General features: G+C 38.4%; 3 protein-coding genes across 4 annotated transcripts; all 3 read left to right on the top strand.

The window, feature by feature from the left end:
* The first annotated feature begins 59 nt into the window (after positions 1-59).
* On the top strand, positions 60-1,542 carry LOC134813128 (recQ-mediated genome instability protein 1-like). The gene is made up of 3 exons (XM_063820815.1): positions 60-164; positions 263-473; positions 752-1,542. Exons 1-3 carry the CDS (start codon positions 60-62, stop codon positions 1,540-1,542), a joined length of 1,107 nt encoding a protein of 368 aa, XP_063676885.1.
* A 731-nt stretch (positions 1,543-2,273) lies between these two features.
* Positions 2,274-6,163, top strand: LOC134812606 (polymerase delta-interacting protein 2-like). The gene is made up of 7 exons (XM_063820092.1): positions 2,274-2,483; positions 2,712-2,815; positions 2,947-3,052; positions 3,255-3,435; positions 3,560-3,702; positions 4,580-4,732; positions 5,345-6,163. The coding sequence occupies exons 1-7, from the start codon at positions 2,307-2,309 to the stop codon at positions 5,516-5,518; spliced, it is 1,038 nt and encodes a 345-aa protein (XP_063676162.1). The 5' UTR covers positions 2,274-2,306; the 3' UTR covers positions 5,519-6,163.
* A 265-nt stretch (positions 6,164-6,428) lies between these two features.
* Positions 6,429-18,366, top strand: LOC134812524 (uncharacterized). Of its 2 annotated transcripts, XM_063819997.1 has the most exons (17): positions 6,429-6,564; positions 6,752-6,857; positions 7,041-7,257; positions 7,404-7,484; positions 7,621-7,782; positions 8,110-8,271; positions 8,458-8,648; positions 9,129-9,265; positions 9,943-10,062; positions 10,242-10,468; positions 11,495-11,723; positions 11,866-11,953; positions 15,833-15,910; positions 16,374-16,518; positions 16,662-16,813; positions 17,118-17,219; positions 17,558-18,366. In XM_063819997.1, exons 1-17 carry the CDS (start codon positions 6,432-6,434, stop codon positions 17,679-17,681), a joined length of 2,454 nt encoding a protein of 817 aa, XP_063676067.1. In that variant the 5' UTR covers positions 6,429-6,431; the 3' UTR covers positions 17,682-18,366. The 2 variants fall into 2 exon arrangements, with proteins under 2 accessions (XP_063676067.1, XP_063676068.1); XM_063819998.1 differs by lacking the exon at positions 6,429-6,564 and having other exon boundaries at positions 6,768-6,861.
* Positions 18,367-19,137: the final 771 nt, after the last annotated feature.

Genomic DNA, 19,137 nt, shown 5'->3' with positions numbered 1-19,137 from the left:
GCCTGGATACGCGAGGTGTTAACCTCAGAACCACTTACAGCTGATCAGATCTACAAGAAATGGCTAACAACAGATATCATGGAGACAGGAGGGGAGTGTTTGCCTCTGATGTAACAACTATGAGTGGAGCTAAGATTGAGATACCTGGAACATTGACACTACAGGTACAATCCGTTTTTAATGTTGGATCTTCCTTCTACTCTCAGTTGAAGAAGATAACAGAGAAGCCAGTGCCTGAAGCTAGCACCCAAAACACACCCAGTACAGCACTCAGAACAGCACTCAGAACAACAGCCAGTATAACGGTCCTGCACCCTCCCGAATGTTGTTCTTAACTCTGACAGACGGTACCAATATAGTAAATGGTATGGAGTATAAACCTTGCTCCCAGCTATCTGTTAACCTTCTCCCTGGAACTAAGATCCTGGTATCTAACGTTACTGCTAGGATTGGTGTGTTGTTGTTACAACCAGGTAACTTCAGGCTGATTGGAGGGTGTGTGGAGAGACTGCGGTTGTTGTACACCCAGGAGAGAGTGCTGAGGAGTGCTATGGAGGGGGAGGAGGAGGGAGAGAGGAGGAGGAGGATGAGGAGGTGACGGTGGTCAATACTGACCAGACAAACCCTCAGGTGCCTTCTTCTAACTCTGTTAATCGTGTTCAGGCTAATGCTTCTAATCCAAATGTGAACTCAAACCATCAGGCTCGAAATAATACTTCAAATCTAAATCAGCAGACTAATGTAACATCAGGTGCCAATACCGCCCACAACCCTTACACTGCTACTAATAACCCTACCAATCAGAATACAGCAAAGCGTAGTCACTCTACTCAGCAGAAACTCAACACAGTTCCTTCAAGACAGGAACCTTCTCTGGCACACAATAATTCCAATGTTTCTGCGAAAGTAGCTCCTTCTAGAGCTCATTCAGTTAACTCTGTGTCACACAGTAGTAAGAGATTGAAAATAGACCCTTCCTCATCTAGTGAACTACAAATAACCGAACATGATCTTGACGATGATTTTGAGGAGTTCTTTGAACCTGATGAAAATTTCACTACAGATTTAGAGGAACCTAAAGTGAAGATTCCGTCAGTTCCTGAAATACCACCAGATATAATACCGATCAGCTGTTTAACCACAAACTTACCATTCCCAGTAAAGATAAGAGCCACAATCTGCAGCCTCGCCTCTAAACTCCGATCTGATCCAGAGTGGACCTCGCAAGCTCTGCTGAGTGACAGGTCGGGTACTAAAAACATTCGCCTCAGTGAGAAACTACTGGCTAAACTTATCGGCTTTACGTCTCAGGAGTTTAAAAAGTTGAAACCTGTCGGAGCGACCAACCCGGGGATAAAAGCGTTTTTAAGGAAAGGTCTGGAAACTTTTCAGGAGGAGGTGGCATTTAAAACAGGCGTGTTCACCGTTCAGTTGAACACTGTACAGAACAACTTGTCGCTTTTTGAAGTGGTGGAGTTTGAGAAGATTGATGAGGTTAGTGAGAGGAATCTGAAGGAATATGTTACAGCAACTGTGCAGTGAGAAGACTGTGAATCTGTGAAATCTGTGTAATCAGGGGAAGTTCTTATCTCAATGAAGCCAGGCAGGGTCTGATCAATGAAATTATTGTAATATTAGAGATATTTGTTCATTAAGTTGTGTAAAATGTGTTACTGTTTGTTTAATTAAGTGGCACACCACCGGACCACCGGAGGTCAATTTCTAAGTGTAAGTGTTGTTAACTTTAGGAAAACGCCAGGTATGTCGAAGGTATTTGCCAGATTAGTCACTAAGGATACTGATTACTGGGATTATTTTTAACCTCACATTATCAGATGCCATGTTGACATTTTATTATGATGACGAACTGCATATTTTATGTGACGGTAACTTTTTCACGTGTATAGTGTCAGTAATGGTGATCTTACATTGCATATTATCACGTACAATTCACGATGCTTAGCATTATTTTTAACATGTTTAAAATTTGGCTTTAACTTATTGCAGTAGAGTTTATAATTTTTGTAATTTATTTTATATTGAGGTTATGAATTTCATGAAATCTATTTTTAGATAATCACAACAATTGCGTGTTCATTAATTACAAGTACCCTCAATAAATTCAACAGAGAATACAGTTTGCTGATTTATTGATTTGATAGAATCTTAAGTCTTTTGAAATTTACATGACAATTCACAGTACCTATCATGCTCTGGAATTTCAATAAACATTTCCCAAAATAACCAGGAACTAAACATGCCGCTCTGTTACTAGGAAGTAGGGTACTAGGAGATAACATGACACAATGTTCAAGTTAGCCAGGTCGTGTTCAAAGGGCACTCTGCCCGCTACTCTGCCCGCTGCTCTGCCCGCTGCTCTGCCCGCTGCATTACTAGCAAGATGCAACTCAACTGCTTACAACCTTATTGAAGTGGGCAAGTTTACTGCTCCTAAAGTTACTGGCAACTATGACTGTGGGCAGGTTTGTTGTTTGTTCTTAAATAAACTTATAGTTAAAAAGTAACCAATTAAATAAACTTATAGTTTAAAAGTAAACAATTTATATAATCTACAGTTATTGCATTGGTTGTTATGATGAATGATTGGGTCTTAAAGTAAGAGGTGTGCCTAAAGATAAGAATAATAATAGTTTTCTGTACTTACGTAAAGTAATAATTATTACAGTATTTTGTACTCACGTTTGTTTCAGATGTTTCTGCACAAGAAACTGGACTATCGGGGCGTTGTACTGTTTCCTTGGGTAGCTCGTCTATTTAGTCGTAATAACAAAGCTTTCCCAACACTATTTGATAGGTTTGAATGTTATAAAAAGTGTAATTGAGTGAATTCTTTTATTAATTATAAATAGCGTTGTATCAACAGTTTATGGAGGTAATTAAACGCATTTTAACATGAGCAGTATAAAAGAAAAGAAAATACTTCAGTATGCTAAAGAAAGGAGAAGTTGACGATATCCCTGGATTTACTAAGGAGAGCTATCAGACTTTAATATATTATCAAGTTCTACTCGATTTCAGAGATTGTCCCATCGTAAGTTTTTAACTATTACCATGTGTTTGGCCGTGTATGTTGCTGACTGCCTTCTTTCAACTGTATTCGTATGTAGTTGTCAAGTTATCAAACTATCATTGAATATAATTAACTATATTATAATACAATCATTAATCAATTTAAAAATTAAATTATTAAAAATTAACTAATCGACTGATTAACAAATATTAACAACAATCAGGTATCACAGAGGGAAGGAATTACGTTCTTGGGACAAAATTCTGACAACAAGTTTTACACAATACCTGGAATAGATTACATTTCACACGAGGATGTCCTGCCTTATGAGCACTCCGAGTCTATCAGAGATCCGATACAGCATAACCTCTTCCAGAAATTCCTGGAGAAGAAAAACGACCAAAGTACGACGGATTTAGAATTTGACTGTCTAGTGTCTTTCTTATAGTTAGCACTCACGATTTGTGGCAAGAATCAACAAATTAGTATGCATCGAATTGTTTATAAACTAAAGATATCCTCTCCCAGATGGATTGGCTTCTTATTACTCAACGAACATGCTGCATCAGTTCCATGAAGACAACTTTGACTGCTTGCGATTGAGGGACGTTCACAGTCAAACTACCAATGGTGTTAAGATAACTGTTTACAGTTTTTACATGGGATGCAGGGTATGTTGATTCAAATCTGTTGAAATTGCTTGAAATAAAGACTTTCAGTTTCATCCGTTTTTGCTGTTGTATCACGTGCGCGCGCACTGTGTCAATGGCAATGATTAATATTGCGGTAGCTGATTTGTAACGCGCTCCGACCTTAAAATAGCATTTCTAGCGCTGGATCAACGCGTACTACGCGCGCGCGCGCGTTTTATTTACTACGAAATATATTGTCACATACTCTAAATAAAACAGGCATGCGGCATGTCATTCAAACCTGTTGTTAAAGTGGGATTAGTTGTAGACTTATAACCTACTGATCCTCGCACCGAGCTGCCTCTCGTTGCCGGGTTGAAACAAATATTTGCGGGTATGGTATCAAGTATCAACTATCATCCTTGTTGAGAAATTAGAGACGTCATGCCACATGCGCAATATTAATTGTTGTGAAAATCAAGAATAACATGATAACTTATGCAGTCACTCCATTTGGTAGTGGCACTTCCTTTTCCTGTACACGCGAGTTAAGGACCCTTGTAATCTTAAATTAAAAATAAAATTACATTCGCTGATTTGCAACTTGCTTCGAAAGTATACTAATACTCTCCGGCCCTAGTATAGTAAAACCACGAATTACCGCGCCCCAATTTACCGCAAACCCCGATATACCGCGGCCATCTTCTTTCCCCCAAATAGGGCTTAACATCTATAATGTAAATTTTTTAAAAACCCCGATTTACCGCGGATGTTTCCTTTCCCCAAATTCCGCGGTAAATCGGGGTTTTACTGTAAATCGGGGTTTTACTGTACCTAGCAATGTTCCCGGAGACCCACCGCTTCCTAGGAATCAGAGACCAAATTACCCAGTTTGACCCGAACTCTATTTCTACAGTCGGAGACACCAAATAAAGAGCACTGGTGGAGGTACAGTATTTTAATGGAGAATGTGGGGGACATAACCGTGCAGCTACGGGAGAGAACTTGGTGTATTTTCAGCAATGCTGACAACAAAGAGTCGGTCACTGGCAAAGGGGTCGTCGGCCAGGTGAGAGTTAGTGCCAGTATTTGTCACTTTATGAGTACACACTACACACATACCATGTACATTGTACATTGTACATTCTACATTCTACATTCTACATTCTACATTCTACAGATTTCATCTCTAATTTTATCTCCAATCATTCGTGTTATGTAGTATTATTTGTACTGTCCTGTAAACTAATTAAGGTTTCACACACATTTTGTGTCTAAGAGAAATACCAGGCAATGTTTTAATTTACATTGCGAAAGTTAGTGAAACTTAATCAGTGCTCTGAAACCAATGAGACCTTATAAACATAGGACCTATAATTGCAACGATCCTTGATAAATCAGATGTGTACACCGTGTATCTGACCTTATATGGGCATCACGTGTATCACCGTAAAGTTCAGCAATTTGATGATGAGTCTTTCACACTTTCATCACTCTTTGTTTTATAAGTGATAAATTAGTTCAACAAACCATCTGAATCCCTTAAATTGACTACTACTCCTTTACCTCTATCCTAATCACATGCTAATTACACCTCATCCTAATGACATGCTAATTCCACCTCTATCCTAATCACATGCTAATTACACCTCATCCTAATCACATGCTAATTACACCTCAGGAGCCAATGCTGAAATCAGGGCAGTGTTTCCAGTACAGTTCTCTGGTCAGTCTGAGGTCCAGTGCAGGGCACATGTGGGGCACCTACTTGTTTGAGCGGGAGGACCGGAAGTTTATTAACGTCAGCATCCCTCCCTTTCTGCTTGTCAGCAAGGTAGCTGAGCCCCAGACTTAGGGTTGTCTGATACCTTTCTGGGGAGGGGGAAAATGTGGTGATTATTAGAAACAGCTTTTAAATGTTGAAATAAGAAAATTATTTTTGAGCGGAAATTTCATTTTACACTGTTAAACTTTTGGGATGGTCCGTTGAGGTCGTCGGTTTGATTGCTCGGTTGAGTGATAGGACCCACCGAATTGAACCTAGAACAGAATGAAAGTTCAGCAGATTAAGAATCGTTTACTTGATCATTCATTTAAATCAGGAGATTAGAGATATGCTTACTTGAGACATTTGATCCTTTGTACCAAAGTTGTCCTCGATTGGGTCTCAAATCTCTATTCCAGAACCGTAAACAAGTTTTCTTTTTGGGCCATTTTTGTGACCTGGATGGTTACTTTAAGATAATATTATACTATTCAGTTTATAATTACGGGACATTTCGAAGAAGAGATAAAAACTTGCAAACTTATGTTATCGAATCATTGTTAATTTTGAGTACTAGTCTTTCATAGTTTTAGCTGTATTCCTTTGTTGGATTAGTATCCTCAAGAGTTCTATTTCTTTTTAAGAATTGTAAAGTAAATGTTGAGAATGTAAGGCTAAAAAAGAGAGCAAATTATCGTTTTTACTACTCTGATAATTTATTGTTTTATAACCTAACTTGGGTTTTATTATGTCTCTTAGCGAATTAAATTTTCAGATGTTTACAGATGTTTACTTACAGTAATGAAAATAGCAGAAGTTAATGAAAATTTCCTCTCCTTCCTACTGTAATTTAATTGTTGGCTTCCTTTTCTAACGGTTAAAGTTGTAGACACAAGCATTTTAAGATGTACACAGTTTTAATGATTTTTCTTAAAGATTAATTCTTTATCTTCTTCTTTAACGCCTCCGTTTCAAGCTTGATTGTATTATATATATTATAGCCATGGCCAGCGCTGTGTCAAGCAACGGTGAGACCGTGAAATTGTTCCTCAAGGATTTAAAGAAACAAATCCGAAAAGAGAATGAATCGTCCACCAAGATACGTTCATTTAACAAACTCCTCAAGAGGGTTCCAGGTATATCTTGTAAATCTTTATTTTGAATTTAAATAATATAGATTGGAGTAATTATCTCCGTCAAAGCACAGAAATTTGGGATGTCCACTGCTTCAAATAACTTAATCACTGAAATGAGAGCCCACTGTGAAATGAGAGCACCACTAATAGCTTTTATCTAACTGATTTATAAGAACTTGTTTCTCAGATACGTCACCGTACGGCCAGTGCAAGTTTGAGTTCTCCATGAAACAGCTCACAGATAACAAGAAACTCTTTGTAGACTCTATTGTCTTTGTAAAGGATGTTCCTTGGTAGGTGAGCTTTTTGTTTGTGATTATTAATGTGTTTTTATCATATCAGGGATGTTTTTTGTCTTCTTACGGTTGGAACAAACTGTACAAACTATACCTTCCCCAGGTTTATTCTTTTGCATCTCCATAAATTGTTCTCCACTCGATCTGAAAGACCCTTAACTTCCACTTTCACTTTCTCAGGTCTATTCACTTGGAGCCCCACAACTTGTTCTCCAACTCAGTCTCATATGACGTGGTTATAAAGTGCTATTTTCCCGGGGCACTCTGCCAGGAAGACTCGGAGATATTCGCCAGCATCCGCTTCAGTGGTCCTAACCCTATCAGTGCGGTTACTAAAACTCAGTATTTTAGGCAATCCCAGAAGATGTTTGTGCTGCCTGATTGTATTTCTGATACTGTAAGTTCAGTTTTTAATCGTTAGTATTCGTATTCATTGTTTTTTTTTCAATTTACATTTTCATAGCTTCACTTGACATCTTCTTAAATCAAACATGAGAGTTTTCAAACTTGTTTCCCCATCCAACTGATAAATTATGATCTCAGAAACTGAAAGCAGCAAAGACAAACAAGGGGAAGATGTTTGAGTTTGCTGTGACAATCGAGATTAAAACTGATAAAAGAAAGGTAAAAGACAGAAAAAGTGAACTTCTCATTATATAACAATGATAGAAAATACGACTAAATCCTCAGAACCACACAATAAAGTACAGTTATCTACCCATAAGAGATCTGGCAGATGTTACCGCCTCCCTCCCCCCAGAGACACGAGAGTAAACTACCACCAGCCCTCATGAGAGTGAGCTTAGAGCACTGGGAGTACATGTCAGAACACATGATGTCTCCTCATCTGCCCTCTACAAAGGGGGTCACATCTCCTAACGCTGTTATCGCTCTCAGCGCTCTTTATAACCTTCTGTCCGAGGTAAGGTTTACAACGCTGTTATTGCTCTCAGCGCTCTTTATAACCTTCTGTCCGAGGTAAGGTTTACAACGCTGTTATTGCTCTCAGCGCTCTTTACAACCTTCTGTCCGAGGTAAGGTTCACAACGCTGTTATTGCTCTCAGCGCTCTTTACAACCTTCTGTCCGAAGTAAGGTTTACAAATGAACATTATAAAAGTGATTATGATAATCAAAATTTAATCCCAACCTAGCCCTTGTTTCAGTTGACGTCGTACGACTAAACTTACCAGTATTACCATAAGTAATCTCCCTCTTCTTCCTGGTGATCCTGTTAAACGTTCCTTCAGGAGACCATGAGACTGAGCACAGGACAGATGTGGTATAAGATGCTGGACTACGTGACCGGTATAATCAGTCGGTACTGGTGGAAAGACACGGCCTCTACTGGTACTGGCACCTCGCCAAGAGATCTCCGGGAGTTTATGAACGACTCAGGGTTGTTAGACCACGTGGGTTTATATTGTTTCCTTCACTTCAATTATACTGATTGTTAATTTATTAATCAGTTGATGGACATCTATGTATGATTTTCTATAATTTCGCCTCCGTCAGGCTGGAAGTCAGGAAGTGGCTGCTGACTTGGCTGCTGACTGACTCAGCCGCTAATTCCACTTTCCTAACGTCCTCCCTTTCAGGTAATATTCCTCCTAACAGCAGACTTCAGCCAAGGGTCCTGGTCTGCTTTGGTTCCCTGTCTATTTGTTGGACTACTTACCTTCAGAGCGAACACTCTTAATAAGTTTGAGGTCTTGTTGTTTAACGATAAGGTCCTCAAAACATCCCGGCTTCTTATGGACAAAGTAAAGGAACGTAAATACGGCACCAGGTAAATACGGCACCAGGTAAATACGGCACCAGGTAAATACGGCACCAGGTAAATACGGCACCAGGTAAATATGGTACCGGGTAAATATGGCACCAGGTAAATACGTCACCGGGTAAATACGGCACCAGGTAAACATGGCACCGGGTAAATATGGCACCAGGTAAATACGGCACCAGGTAAATACGGCACCAGGTAAATACGGCACCAGGTAAATACGGCACCAGGTAAATACGGCACCAGGTAAATACGGCACCAGGTAAATACGGCACCAGGTAAATACGGCACAAGGTAAATACGGCACCAGGTAAATACGGCACCAGGTGATAAAGTATAACATGTTGAAATTAGCTCAATATTGAAATTAGTGCTTGATTAAACTGAGTTTTTTCTGTTAAATCGGGTAGACTGTTGTTGTTAAGTCTGTGTTATTAATGTTGTTAATGTTGTTAATGTTGTTGTTAATCGTGTGTGCCTGTACAGATTGATTTCCCGAGTAGTACTGGACGCGCTCCCCATGCTCTACAACACTACTGAAGGAGACGACACTATCGTACAGTTCGTACACTGTCTGGCGGACCTCAATCATTATTATAACATCAAGAATACTCTACTTTTAGGTAAATCATTATTATAACATCAAGAATACTCTACTTTTAGGTAAATCATTATTATAACATCAAGAATACTCTACTTTTAGGTAAATCATTATTATAACATCAAGAATACTCTACTTTTAGGTAATCATTATTATAACATCAAGAATACTCTACTTTTAGGTAATCATTATTATAACATCAAGAATACTCTACTTTTAGGTAATCATTATTATAACATCAAGAATACTCTACTTTTAGGTAATCATTATTATAACATCAAGAATACTCTACTTTTAGGTAATCATTATTATAACATCAAGAATACTCTACTTTTAGGTAAATAAATGTATTGTAAATTAATTGTCTTTTCAAAACTTTAAGTATTTTTTGGGTACGTTAAATGTCGAGAAAAATTTATCAAATATATACATTATAGTTGATATGTCATTGGTTATTAAACTTAGGGAACTTGATAAATGTGGGCTTCTAGTATCATAGATATCATAGCTACGGTAAAATATAACGGATAAATAAAATACAACAGATACCTAAGTTCGACATAATAATCATCAACTTGGGATAATAGCGCGGATGGGACACTTTGTGAGAGTTTTAAATCGTATTGGATTGAATAATGTAATGGAATGTTATCTTATAGCTATGTTACCTTATGTGGTATTATTGTTAACATATTGCAGCCGGACGGACGGATAACCTACAGTTGGTTGAGAGCTACAGGGCTGTAAATACCGCTAATACAGTCGTCAGCAACTTCTACGAATTTTACCACAAGATGGCCCTATCTATTATTACCTCCAGTGAGTAATTGTTGAGATTATTACCTCCAGTGAGTAATTGTTGGGATTATTTTGTCGCTCCGCTATTCATTTTAGGCAGCATTATTCATTTGTACAGTAACTTATCCTGACCTAACACCAAGGTTATTGGTTACCATGGTGATTGGTAACCATTAGTAACGTACATACTCGTATTCCAGACAAACTACAGGCGCTACCCATTGGTACAGCTCAACTCTTCCTGCGTACAATCGGAGAAAACAAGATAAACCCCTACTTTGACGCGGGCAGTCAGGCCTTTACCCTGAACAATATAACTAGACTCGTATCTAAACACGCCAGTAGTCAACTGGTGGGATTCTGGGTAAAGTGGCTGAAAGATAACGCCAACTGTAACCCTCTTCTCTTCGATCTAGTCCCTGCTGAGGTATGATGGTTTTAAGGTGTTAGTTAGAGTTGGTTTTAAGGTGTTAGTTAGAGTTGGTTTTACGGTGTTAGTTAGAGTTGGTTTTAAGGTGTTAGTTAGAGTTGGTTTTAAGGTGTTAGTTAGAGTTGGTTTTAAGGTGTTAGTTAGAGTTGGTTTTAAGGTGTTAGTTAGAGTTGGTTTTTAAGGTGTTAGTTAGAGTTGGTTTTAAGGTGTTAGTTAGAGTTGGTTTTAAGGTGTTAGTTAGAGTTGGTTTTAAGGTGTTAGTTAGAGTTGGTTTTAAGGTGTTAGTTAGAGTCGGTTTTAAGGTGTTAGTTAGAGTTGGTTTTAAGGTGTTAGTTAGAGTTGGTTTTAAGGTGTTAGTTAGAGTTGGTTTTAAGGTGTTAGTTAGAGTTGGTTTTAAGGTGTTAGTTAGAGTTGGTTTTAAGGTGTTAGTTAGAGTTGGTTTTAAGGTGTTAGTTAGAGTTGGTTTTACGGTGTTAGTTAGAGTTGGTTTTAAGGTGTTAGTTAGAGTTGGTTTTAAGGTGTTAGTTAGAGTTGGTTTTAAGGTGTTAGTTAGAGTTGGTTTTAAGGTGTTAGTTAGAGTTGGTTTTAAGGTGTTAGTTAGAGTCGGTTTTAAGGTGTTAGTTAGAGTTGGTTTTAAGGTGTTAGTTAGAGTTGGTTTTAAGGTGTTAGTTAGAGTTGGTTTTAAGGTGTTAGTTAGAGTTGGTTTTAAGGTGTTAGTTAGAGTTGGTTTTAAGGTGTTAGTTAGAGTTGGTTTTAAGGTGTTAGTTAGAGTTGGTTTTAAGGTGTTAGTTAGAGTTGGTTTTAAGGTGTTAGTTAGAGTTGGTTTTAAGGTGTTCGTTAGAGTTGGTTTTAAGGTGTTAGTTTGAGTTGTTGAAATAGGAGTCGTTGGTTTGAATCTAAAATTATAAAGAAAGAGCTATACTACTACTATGTCAATGTCACTTTAATAAAGACATTAGATTATCATGATACATGAATATGACTACTAATGGACTGATCTCTGACAACCTCAATCACCACCAGGTATCATACGAAGTTCCCTTCACAGCAGACTGTGGTTGTCTAGAAGTTACCTACCAGAACGAAAAAGTAGAAATAGGCAAACTTATGCCGCTCTACCACTCTATCTACACAAAATACTGGGATATGGTGGTCAAACCTCTTAACGCTGTTAAAAATGCTCTCAGATACGGGGGATCCAGACAGTCCGTTAGAAATGATATTAATAAAATTGATCAAGTTAAAATAAGAGGTGAGCGTTTCATATAAGTATAACCCCTTAGAATTATCATTTCTATGTGTTCAACTACCAGTACCATGAACAACCGCTTAATTACCATGCATATCTATCAGTTGTCATTGTGATATTATATAGCTCAACAATTTATTCCCAGGAAATTCGTTTCATAAAAATAAAGAGTTCCAGCTGGCATTAGTGGAATACGATAAAGCAATTGATATGCTAATGGATCTCAAACTCAAGTAAGTTAAAACCTAACCACTATTTACTTATTACATTTTTGCTGTTGTTTTTGAATTCCTGAAAGGTTGTATAAAAGTATAAAAGAGTCTCCCATACACCACGATCCTTGCCAGAGAGGTACCCGCACAAGTACTCACTCTAAGAATATCCGTGTCATGTACAGGTTACCCGATAGGGTGCACCTTGCATACCGAGGAGAGTTGACTTTGGCAGCCTGCCAGCATTCTCCAGCCCGCCCCGGAAACGCGCGGACGTAGGTTTAACTAGTATTTCAAACCTACTACCGTTCATCGTTGAGGACTAGGAGGACGGGCAATGACTAAGGCGGACCTTCGAGTACTGGGGACTGCTGCACCCCACCCTCGACTCAGCGTATAGATACTCCCTGAGTGAGTTGTGCAAAAGTTGTATTTATACTAGTATTCTGTGGAAAATATTTCGTTGTGAGTAGGCTACTACTCTGCAAAGTAATATGTTCTACTCATTTCTGGTCATTAGACTACGAATTGTTAGCATTCTGAGTTCATTGTCCTTAATCCTGTGAGGGATTGAATGCTTTATGCAGCATAGAATATCCTTCATATCGACCACCAATACTTATGAGAAATGTTAAAACTTAAATGTGTAATGTGTAATGAGTATATTTAATATGTAAGTGATACTGATATGTAAGTGATACGAATGTCCTTGCTGTACGGCAGTGTTATGATTGATTGGGAACCAGCTTTGTTTACTGGTTAATGTTTACTCAAGAATTTATACATACAATAATATATACAATAATTATATACCTAAATCCGCTAATAAGATTTCATTAATTATTGAATACAGGCGCTGCTTAGATAAATGCAATGCCTAGCAACCAACTCTTGCACTAAAAATAAGCTTTAAAACAGTCTGAAGACTATCCAGTCCTGTATAGAAAGTTAAAAGCCTAGTAGGCACCCGCTTAGCACTAACTAAAACTTCACTCACACTGAAAAACAAGCATTATCACACATGTACTGATAAATACACTCAATTGCGACTACAGCTGAATATCTGTCCCTCCTTAATGTAAAACTTTTTGTCCGGCTCCGCTAAAGCTTTAGCTCTCATGCTGGCAATCAGCTCCTTTCGGGCTTCCCGCTGCTCCAGTGATCTGTCAGGGCTCAAAAACACAGTCTTAAACTTGGCTGATTGTCGCAATTTCCGAGCGTTTGCTAAGATTTGATGTACGATCAAGGAGCTGGTCAGGCAGACTTTCACTGGGCGAGTACAGGTAGAAGTTTTCTTCTTGCCGAGTCGCTCTACTTCCACCTTCGGTTTCTGCCCTATTTCCTCTAAAACCTCGCCGATTCTTACCTCTAACTCTTCCTGCTCCTCCTCCGGCAAACCGAAAACAAGAAGATTTCGACTACGGTCCTCTTCTGCGACTACGGTCTTCACAACATTTTTTAGGGCTTCTGGGCAGATAACTGGGGCAGTTACCGTCTGTGAATTGCTGACAATTGCGCTGTAAGTCTTAATCTCCTCTTTAACTGAATCAGCGACTGAGGTTTCCACGATTTTCTTCATAGATTCCAGTTTCTCGGACTGACACTGAGAGAGCTCCTGCTGAACGCTGATGAGAGTTTCCTGGTTCTGAATCAACTTTGCCTGAAGAGTTGTGCAGCAATTTCGGTACGACTCCACAGTTTCCATTAAATAGCCAATGTACTCATAAGACCGACCAACAAGTTCTGGCTTATTCACTGATTTCGCAAACTTCGGATCTGCTATGTCCGTCATCTTTCCGTACGGTTTGCCAAAGTTCCGCAACTGCTCTTTGCTCCAAGAATAAATCTCATCCCACCTGTAGTTAATACTTTCCAAGTCCATCTTTTCCATGATTACAGTTAAAGTTACACAATACAAGGAACTGAAACCGAGGGGTTCCGTTCAGGCCCTTCACACTTTGTTTCTGTCTGGTTCTAATATACCGTTACAATAACGACTTTAATATAAGTTATTAATTCAATCGATAACTTGAACTTATATATTTATAGAATACTTTGTCGTTTCATCTTACTACATTATTATCTTTCATTAGTTTATTTTGATACCCTTTTAGTATTATATTTTTCGATAGTGCTTCTCAAACCGTGGCATTTTGATTTTCTAAGGTTGTGTCCCAGCTCTAAGTTATAAAGTGGTACTGGTATTTGACAGATCGTGATGATAATTATCTACACTTATCGTTATTGAACCGACTCGATACAGTTGTATAAAAGAGTCTCCCATACACCACGATCCTAGAGAAGCATCCGACGCAAATACTCACTCTGAGGATATTCGTGTCATGTACAGGTTACCCGATAGGGTGCAACTTGCATACCGTTGAGAGGGCACATCCGCGGCTCCGTCCCTCAAGCGCCCGGGCTGGGTTGAGGTGCGACCGCCGAACTGGGAGCTGGGTGGCCGCCCAGCTCCGAGCGAGGGGGGGCGCGCGACCCCCGGCCTGGACAGCGAGAGAACACGGGCAACGGATGAGCCTCTCAACAGCGTATAGATACTCCCCGAGTGAATTGTGCAAAAGTTGTATTTATACTAGCATTCTGTAGAAAATATTTCCTTGTGAGTAGGCTACTACTCAGTAACATAATATGTTAATACCAATTTCTGGTCATTACACTACGAAATGTTAGCATTCTGAGTTCATTGTCCTGAAATGTTCTGTCAGTGACAGAGCCAGATGTTAAAAGTCTAGGTCAATGCACTTAAAAGTTATCGTTTATAAACAATAATGTAACTGAATCTATACAAGAGAAGTTGTTTAAAAGAGTGACCCATACACCACGATCCAAGACAGGCATTGCCAATGCACTGTCTTATCTGTGCCATGTACGGGTCACCCGATGGGGAACACCTTTCATACCGTGAAGAGTTAACATTGGCAGCCCGCCAGCACTCTCCGGGCTGCTCCGGGAACTGTTCGGTTGCCCTTCCGTCGGCGGATGGGTGGCCGCCCACTGCCGAGGGGTGACAAGCCGCGCAGTGCCCGGGGCGGACCTTCGAATGCTGGAGAATTACCGCACTCAACTCACTCAGCGTATAAATGCACCCCAGATTAACGGAACAAAAGTTTTATATATACCAGTATTCTGTTAAAAATATTTGGTTGTGAGCATGGAACTCTGTAACATGAGTCTAATTCCGGCTTATTTCTGGCTATTAAATTATGAATTGTAAGCGCTCTGCAATCTGACACAGGTGTATGATAAAATACTGTATATATTTGGTGTAAGGTATCCTTGGCAATGTTTAAATTAATACATATTACTATTTTAGTCCTTCAGTCACTGTTCTAACAGCTATAAGTTATAACTTTTAGTGTTTCATTCCGTATAAGATCTTCTGAAGGCTGATTTTAGAGCCAAATTTGTTAGTTTGATTCTTTGGTAACAGATCATATTAAGATACTGGAAAACCTTAATTGACCCTTAAGGGGATATCAGTTAAATAACTTGGCCCTTCTCCATTACCACTCGAGAAAAGTCTTAACATTCAGTTGCTCTGAAACCCTGTACTGGGCGTACTTGATTGGCAACAATACTGCAGCACTACTACTACAATTATTACTACACTGCAATACTTCAGCACTATGAGCAAGACAACTTTGGTTAATTTTGTTGTTATTTTTCAATTAAATAATTAATTACAGGTGTCACTAATTATATAATTAATTACAGGTGTCACTAATTATATAATTAATTACAGGTGTCACTAATTAAATAATTAATTACAGGTGTCACTAATTAAATAATTAATTACAGGTGTCACTAATTATATAATTAATTACAGGTGTCACTAATCAAATAATTAACTACAGGTGTCACTAATTAAATAATTAATTACAGGTGTCATGGAGAGTACGATGATAACCCGGAGGTACAGTACGATATTGAGAACCTCCTCACTAACTGTAGAAGTAACAGGTAACTTAGTAACTTAGTAACTTAGTAACTTAGTAACTATGGTAACTATGGTAACTATGGTAACTATGGTAACTATGGTGGTAACTATGGTAACTATGGTAACTTAGTAACTATGGTAACTATGGTAACTAGATGGTAACTTAGTAACTTAGTAACTATGGTAACTATGGTAACTATGGTAACTATGGTAACTATGGTAACTATGGTAACTATGGTGGTAACTATGGTAACTATGGTGGTAACTATGGTGGTAACCATGGTGAAGTGTTCCAAACTATCAGTCCTGCTCACTAGTCACCCTCACTTGTCCTCTTGTAACCAATAAACCAGCAGATGATAACCTAATTTCTTCTTCAGGGTCAGCTCCAACCTAGAACTAAGTCGGAATGATAACCTAACTTCTTCTTCAGGGTCAGCTCCAACCTAGAACTAAGTCGGAATGATAACCTAACTTCCTCTTCAGGGTCAGCTCCAACCTAGAACTAAGTCGGAATGAGGACGCTATAGTGGACGCTACTCTAGCTCTGAGAGAGTTACGTTGTTTACTAGAGGGGACTGAGCAGGATTACTGGGATATTATAGAGGAGAGGAAGGATGAGGACACCCTGGTTAGTACTTTCAAAGATAACATATTTCTAGCTTCAATCCACTTTCTACCTTTATTATCCAACATTTTGACATTGTTGATAAATCTCTTATGAGCCCAAAAAGTCAAGTTCCCAGTTCCTAAAGCTTACTAAAATGCCCACAGACGCGACGAGATACAAAAGTAAGGTTCCAGAGAGTAAAAGCTCTAGTGAACCTAAAGCAATGGGGCCCCGCCCTACAGAACATATTAATCGTAATAAGGCACGAGCAGTTTAAAGAACTAGCTACTGGATATTATTACGAGTGTCTCACCAGGTCAGTGACATTAATTAATTAATTAATTAATTAATTAATTGGTCAGTGACATTTATTAAAAGTTGGAAATATGATTTGATATAAAACTTTTACAAAATAGCAAATATACAGCAAACCGAACAAACATATAAAATGGGCCGAAATGTATATAATATGGTAAGAAGCATGCGTCAGTCATACAAGTACATTGTACAATAGGACAACTTTCAAATTGATGATTGAGGCTTTGTTGAGACACAAACTGTTGAGATAGCTCCACAAATTGGGCCAGAATAAAACATTCTAAAAACAGTATTCTCGTCAGGTATATTCAGCATTATAAGAACATGCAGTATCCTCCGTTTTGTGTGGTGTGTTGTACTTCAGAGGAGGAGGACGACAAAACTTATCATGAGCTACAATATCGGTAATTCAATTTGTAACTAGTGGTAACTAGTGGTAACTGGTGGTTACTTATCATGAGCTACAATATCGGTAATTCAATTTGTAACTAGTGGTAACTAGTGGTAACTAGTGGTTACTTATCATGAGCTGGGGGGGGGGGGGGGGGGGGGGGGGGGGGTGAGCTACAATATCGGTAATTAGATTTTCTGATGAGAAGTTTTCTAAAATAGTTGAGAGTTTTCAATGATAGCATGGTTTCAACTATCCTGTTCTGAATTTCAATTTTAAATGATGTGTCTCCAACTTTACTTTTTTTAGTTTACTAAATCCCGATTACTCAACACTTTCTACTTGTTTCAGATGTAAGAAATGTAAGCACCCCTACTGTTCAACAGAGTGTAAAAAGAAGGACGCACCGTCTCACATCAAATACTGCAATAACCTGACCAAGCTTTATCAGAGCCTGGTGAAATCTAAGATGTAGAGCTGAGAGGGAGAGGTTGTTGTAGGATGGGTGCATGTTGGAATCTATTAATATAATAAACAGTAGTGGTTAACAATAAAATAAAGACTGTAGAAAGCAGAACGGTTTTCAGTTTATTTATATGTAAATTAGCTTATTACACATTTTTTAATGATAAACGTGTTAAATAAAAACTTTTAATAAGGGGTAGTTCACATATAATGTAATCAGTCGAGGAGAGGTTGTGAAATGATTGTGGAGGGGGAAGGGAGGAGCCTGGCCCTGATTACTAATCAAAAATCTTTCCTTCTCAAACTCAAGCTTTGAAGAAAATCATCTTCACAATTTTTAAATATCTTAAATTCAGCGGATCTTGTCTTGTTTCAATTTTCTGTGCCCAGTTTTTGCTTCTCATTTCTAAATCTTTAAATGTACGTGTCCGTATTATCTCTTCTTAGACTCATTCTCAGTGAGGTATGTGTCTGTGTCTTCATTCTCAGCAAGGTATGTTTCTGTGTCTTCATTCTCAGTGAGGTATGTGTCTGTGTCTCCAGTCTGTGAAGTCAGGTTAATTAATAATAAAAAGTACTACGAAGCGATACATTTTCCATTTAACCGGCAGTCATCTCTCTTTTTGGGGAGGGGGGGGTTGAAAATACTGCATTTCTGAATGCGGTATTATATGTGAATTACATATTGAAAAATACCAATACGGGTAAACCGCCCCTAAAACGTCACCTGTTTTTTGGGCCCAGATTGCCGAGTTAGGGCTAAATTTACAGGGTTCTGAAGTGTCTAGGAATAATATTTAAACCTTTTTCTAGCCTGCCAGGAAGATTTGGAAATTTGAAAATAAAATCAGGTACAATTTTTTTGATGTTGAAATGGAGTCACTTTTAAAACACCACCCCTAAAATGTCAACTCTATATGTGTGATAATTACAAAATGTACAGGAGGCCTGATTTATCTTTTGTCACTAGTACTATTTGTTTTGTCTTATTAAAACATTAAGCTACTTGAAAACATTCACTCACTAAAGGAAGTACCCCAAAACCGTAATCACCCCCTAAAATGTCACGTGCACCACCCCTAAAACGTCAGCTAAAACAGGTTGTGTAGCACTCAGAATGTTGCTCAATTATTAATTTTAACCACTTCTGGGACAAATATAATCTATTTCTGAGAGGTGTCGACCAGAGTTTCTCTATCTGTTGAAAAAAAAAATGGTGGAATTTAGTCAATTTACTTTTTGTGACATTTTGGGGACTTTTTTTTGAATACCCAGAACTTACGGCAAAACAGTAACTCAGTCAACAAAATTTACACCTGTAGTTAGATTATCTAGTTATAAACTAACAATTGGCACAAATGAAATGGATTCAATGTGATTTTAACCTTGTGCAAATTGCATGTTTTAATTGCATTTTTTGGGATTTTTAACATCATCCTGCATTTTGGCAATTTTAGTGACCTGTA

Source organism: Bolinopsis microptera, chromosome 3 (genome assembly GCF_026151205.1).
Source record: "Bolinopsis microptera isolate Bmic1 chromosome 3, MBARI_Bmic_1.0, whole genome shotgun sequence".
Lineage (NCBI taxonomy): Eukaryota > Metazoa > Ctenophora > Tentaculata > Lobata > Bolinopsidae > Bolinopsis > Bolinopsis microptera.
This window is presented reverse-complemented; position numbering and strand designations above follow the sequence as displayed.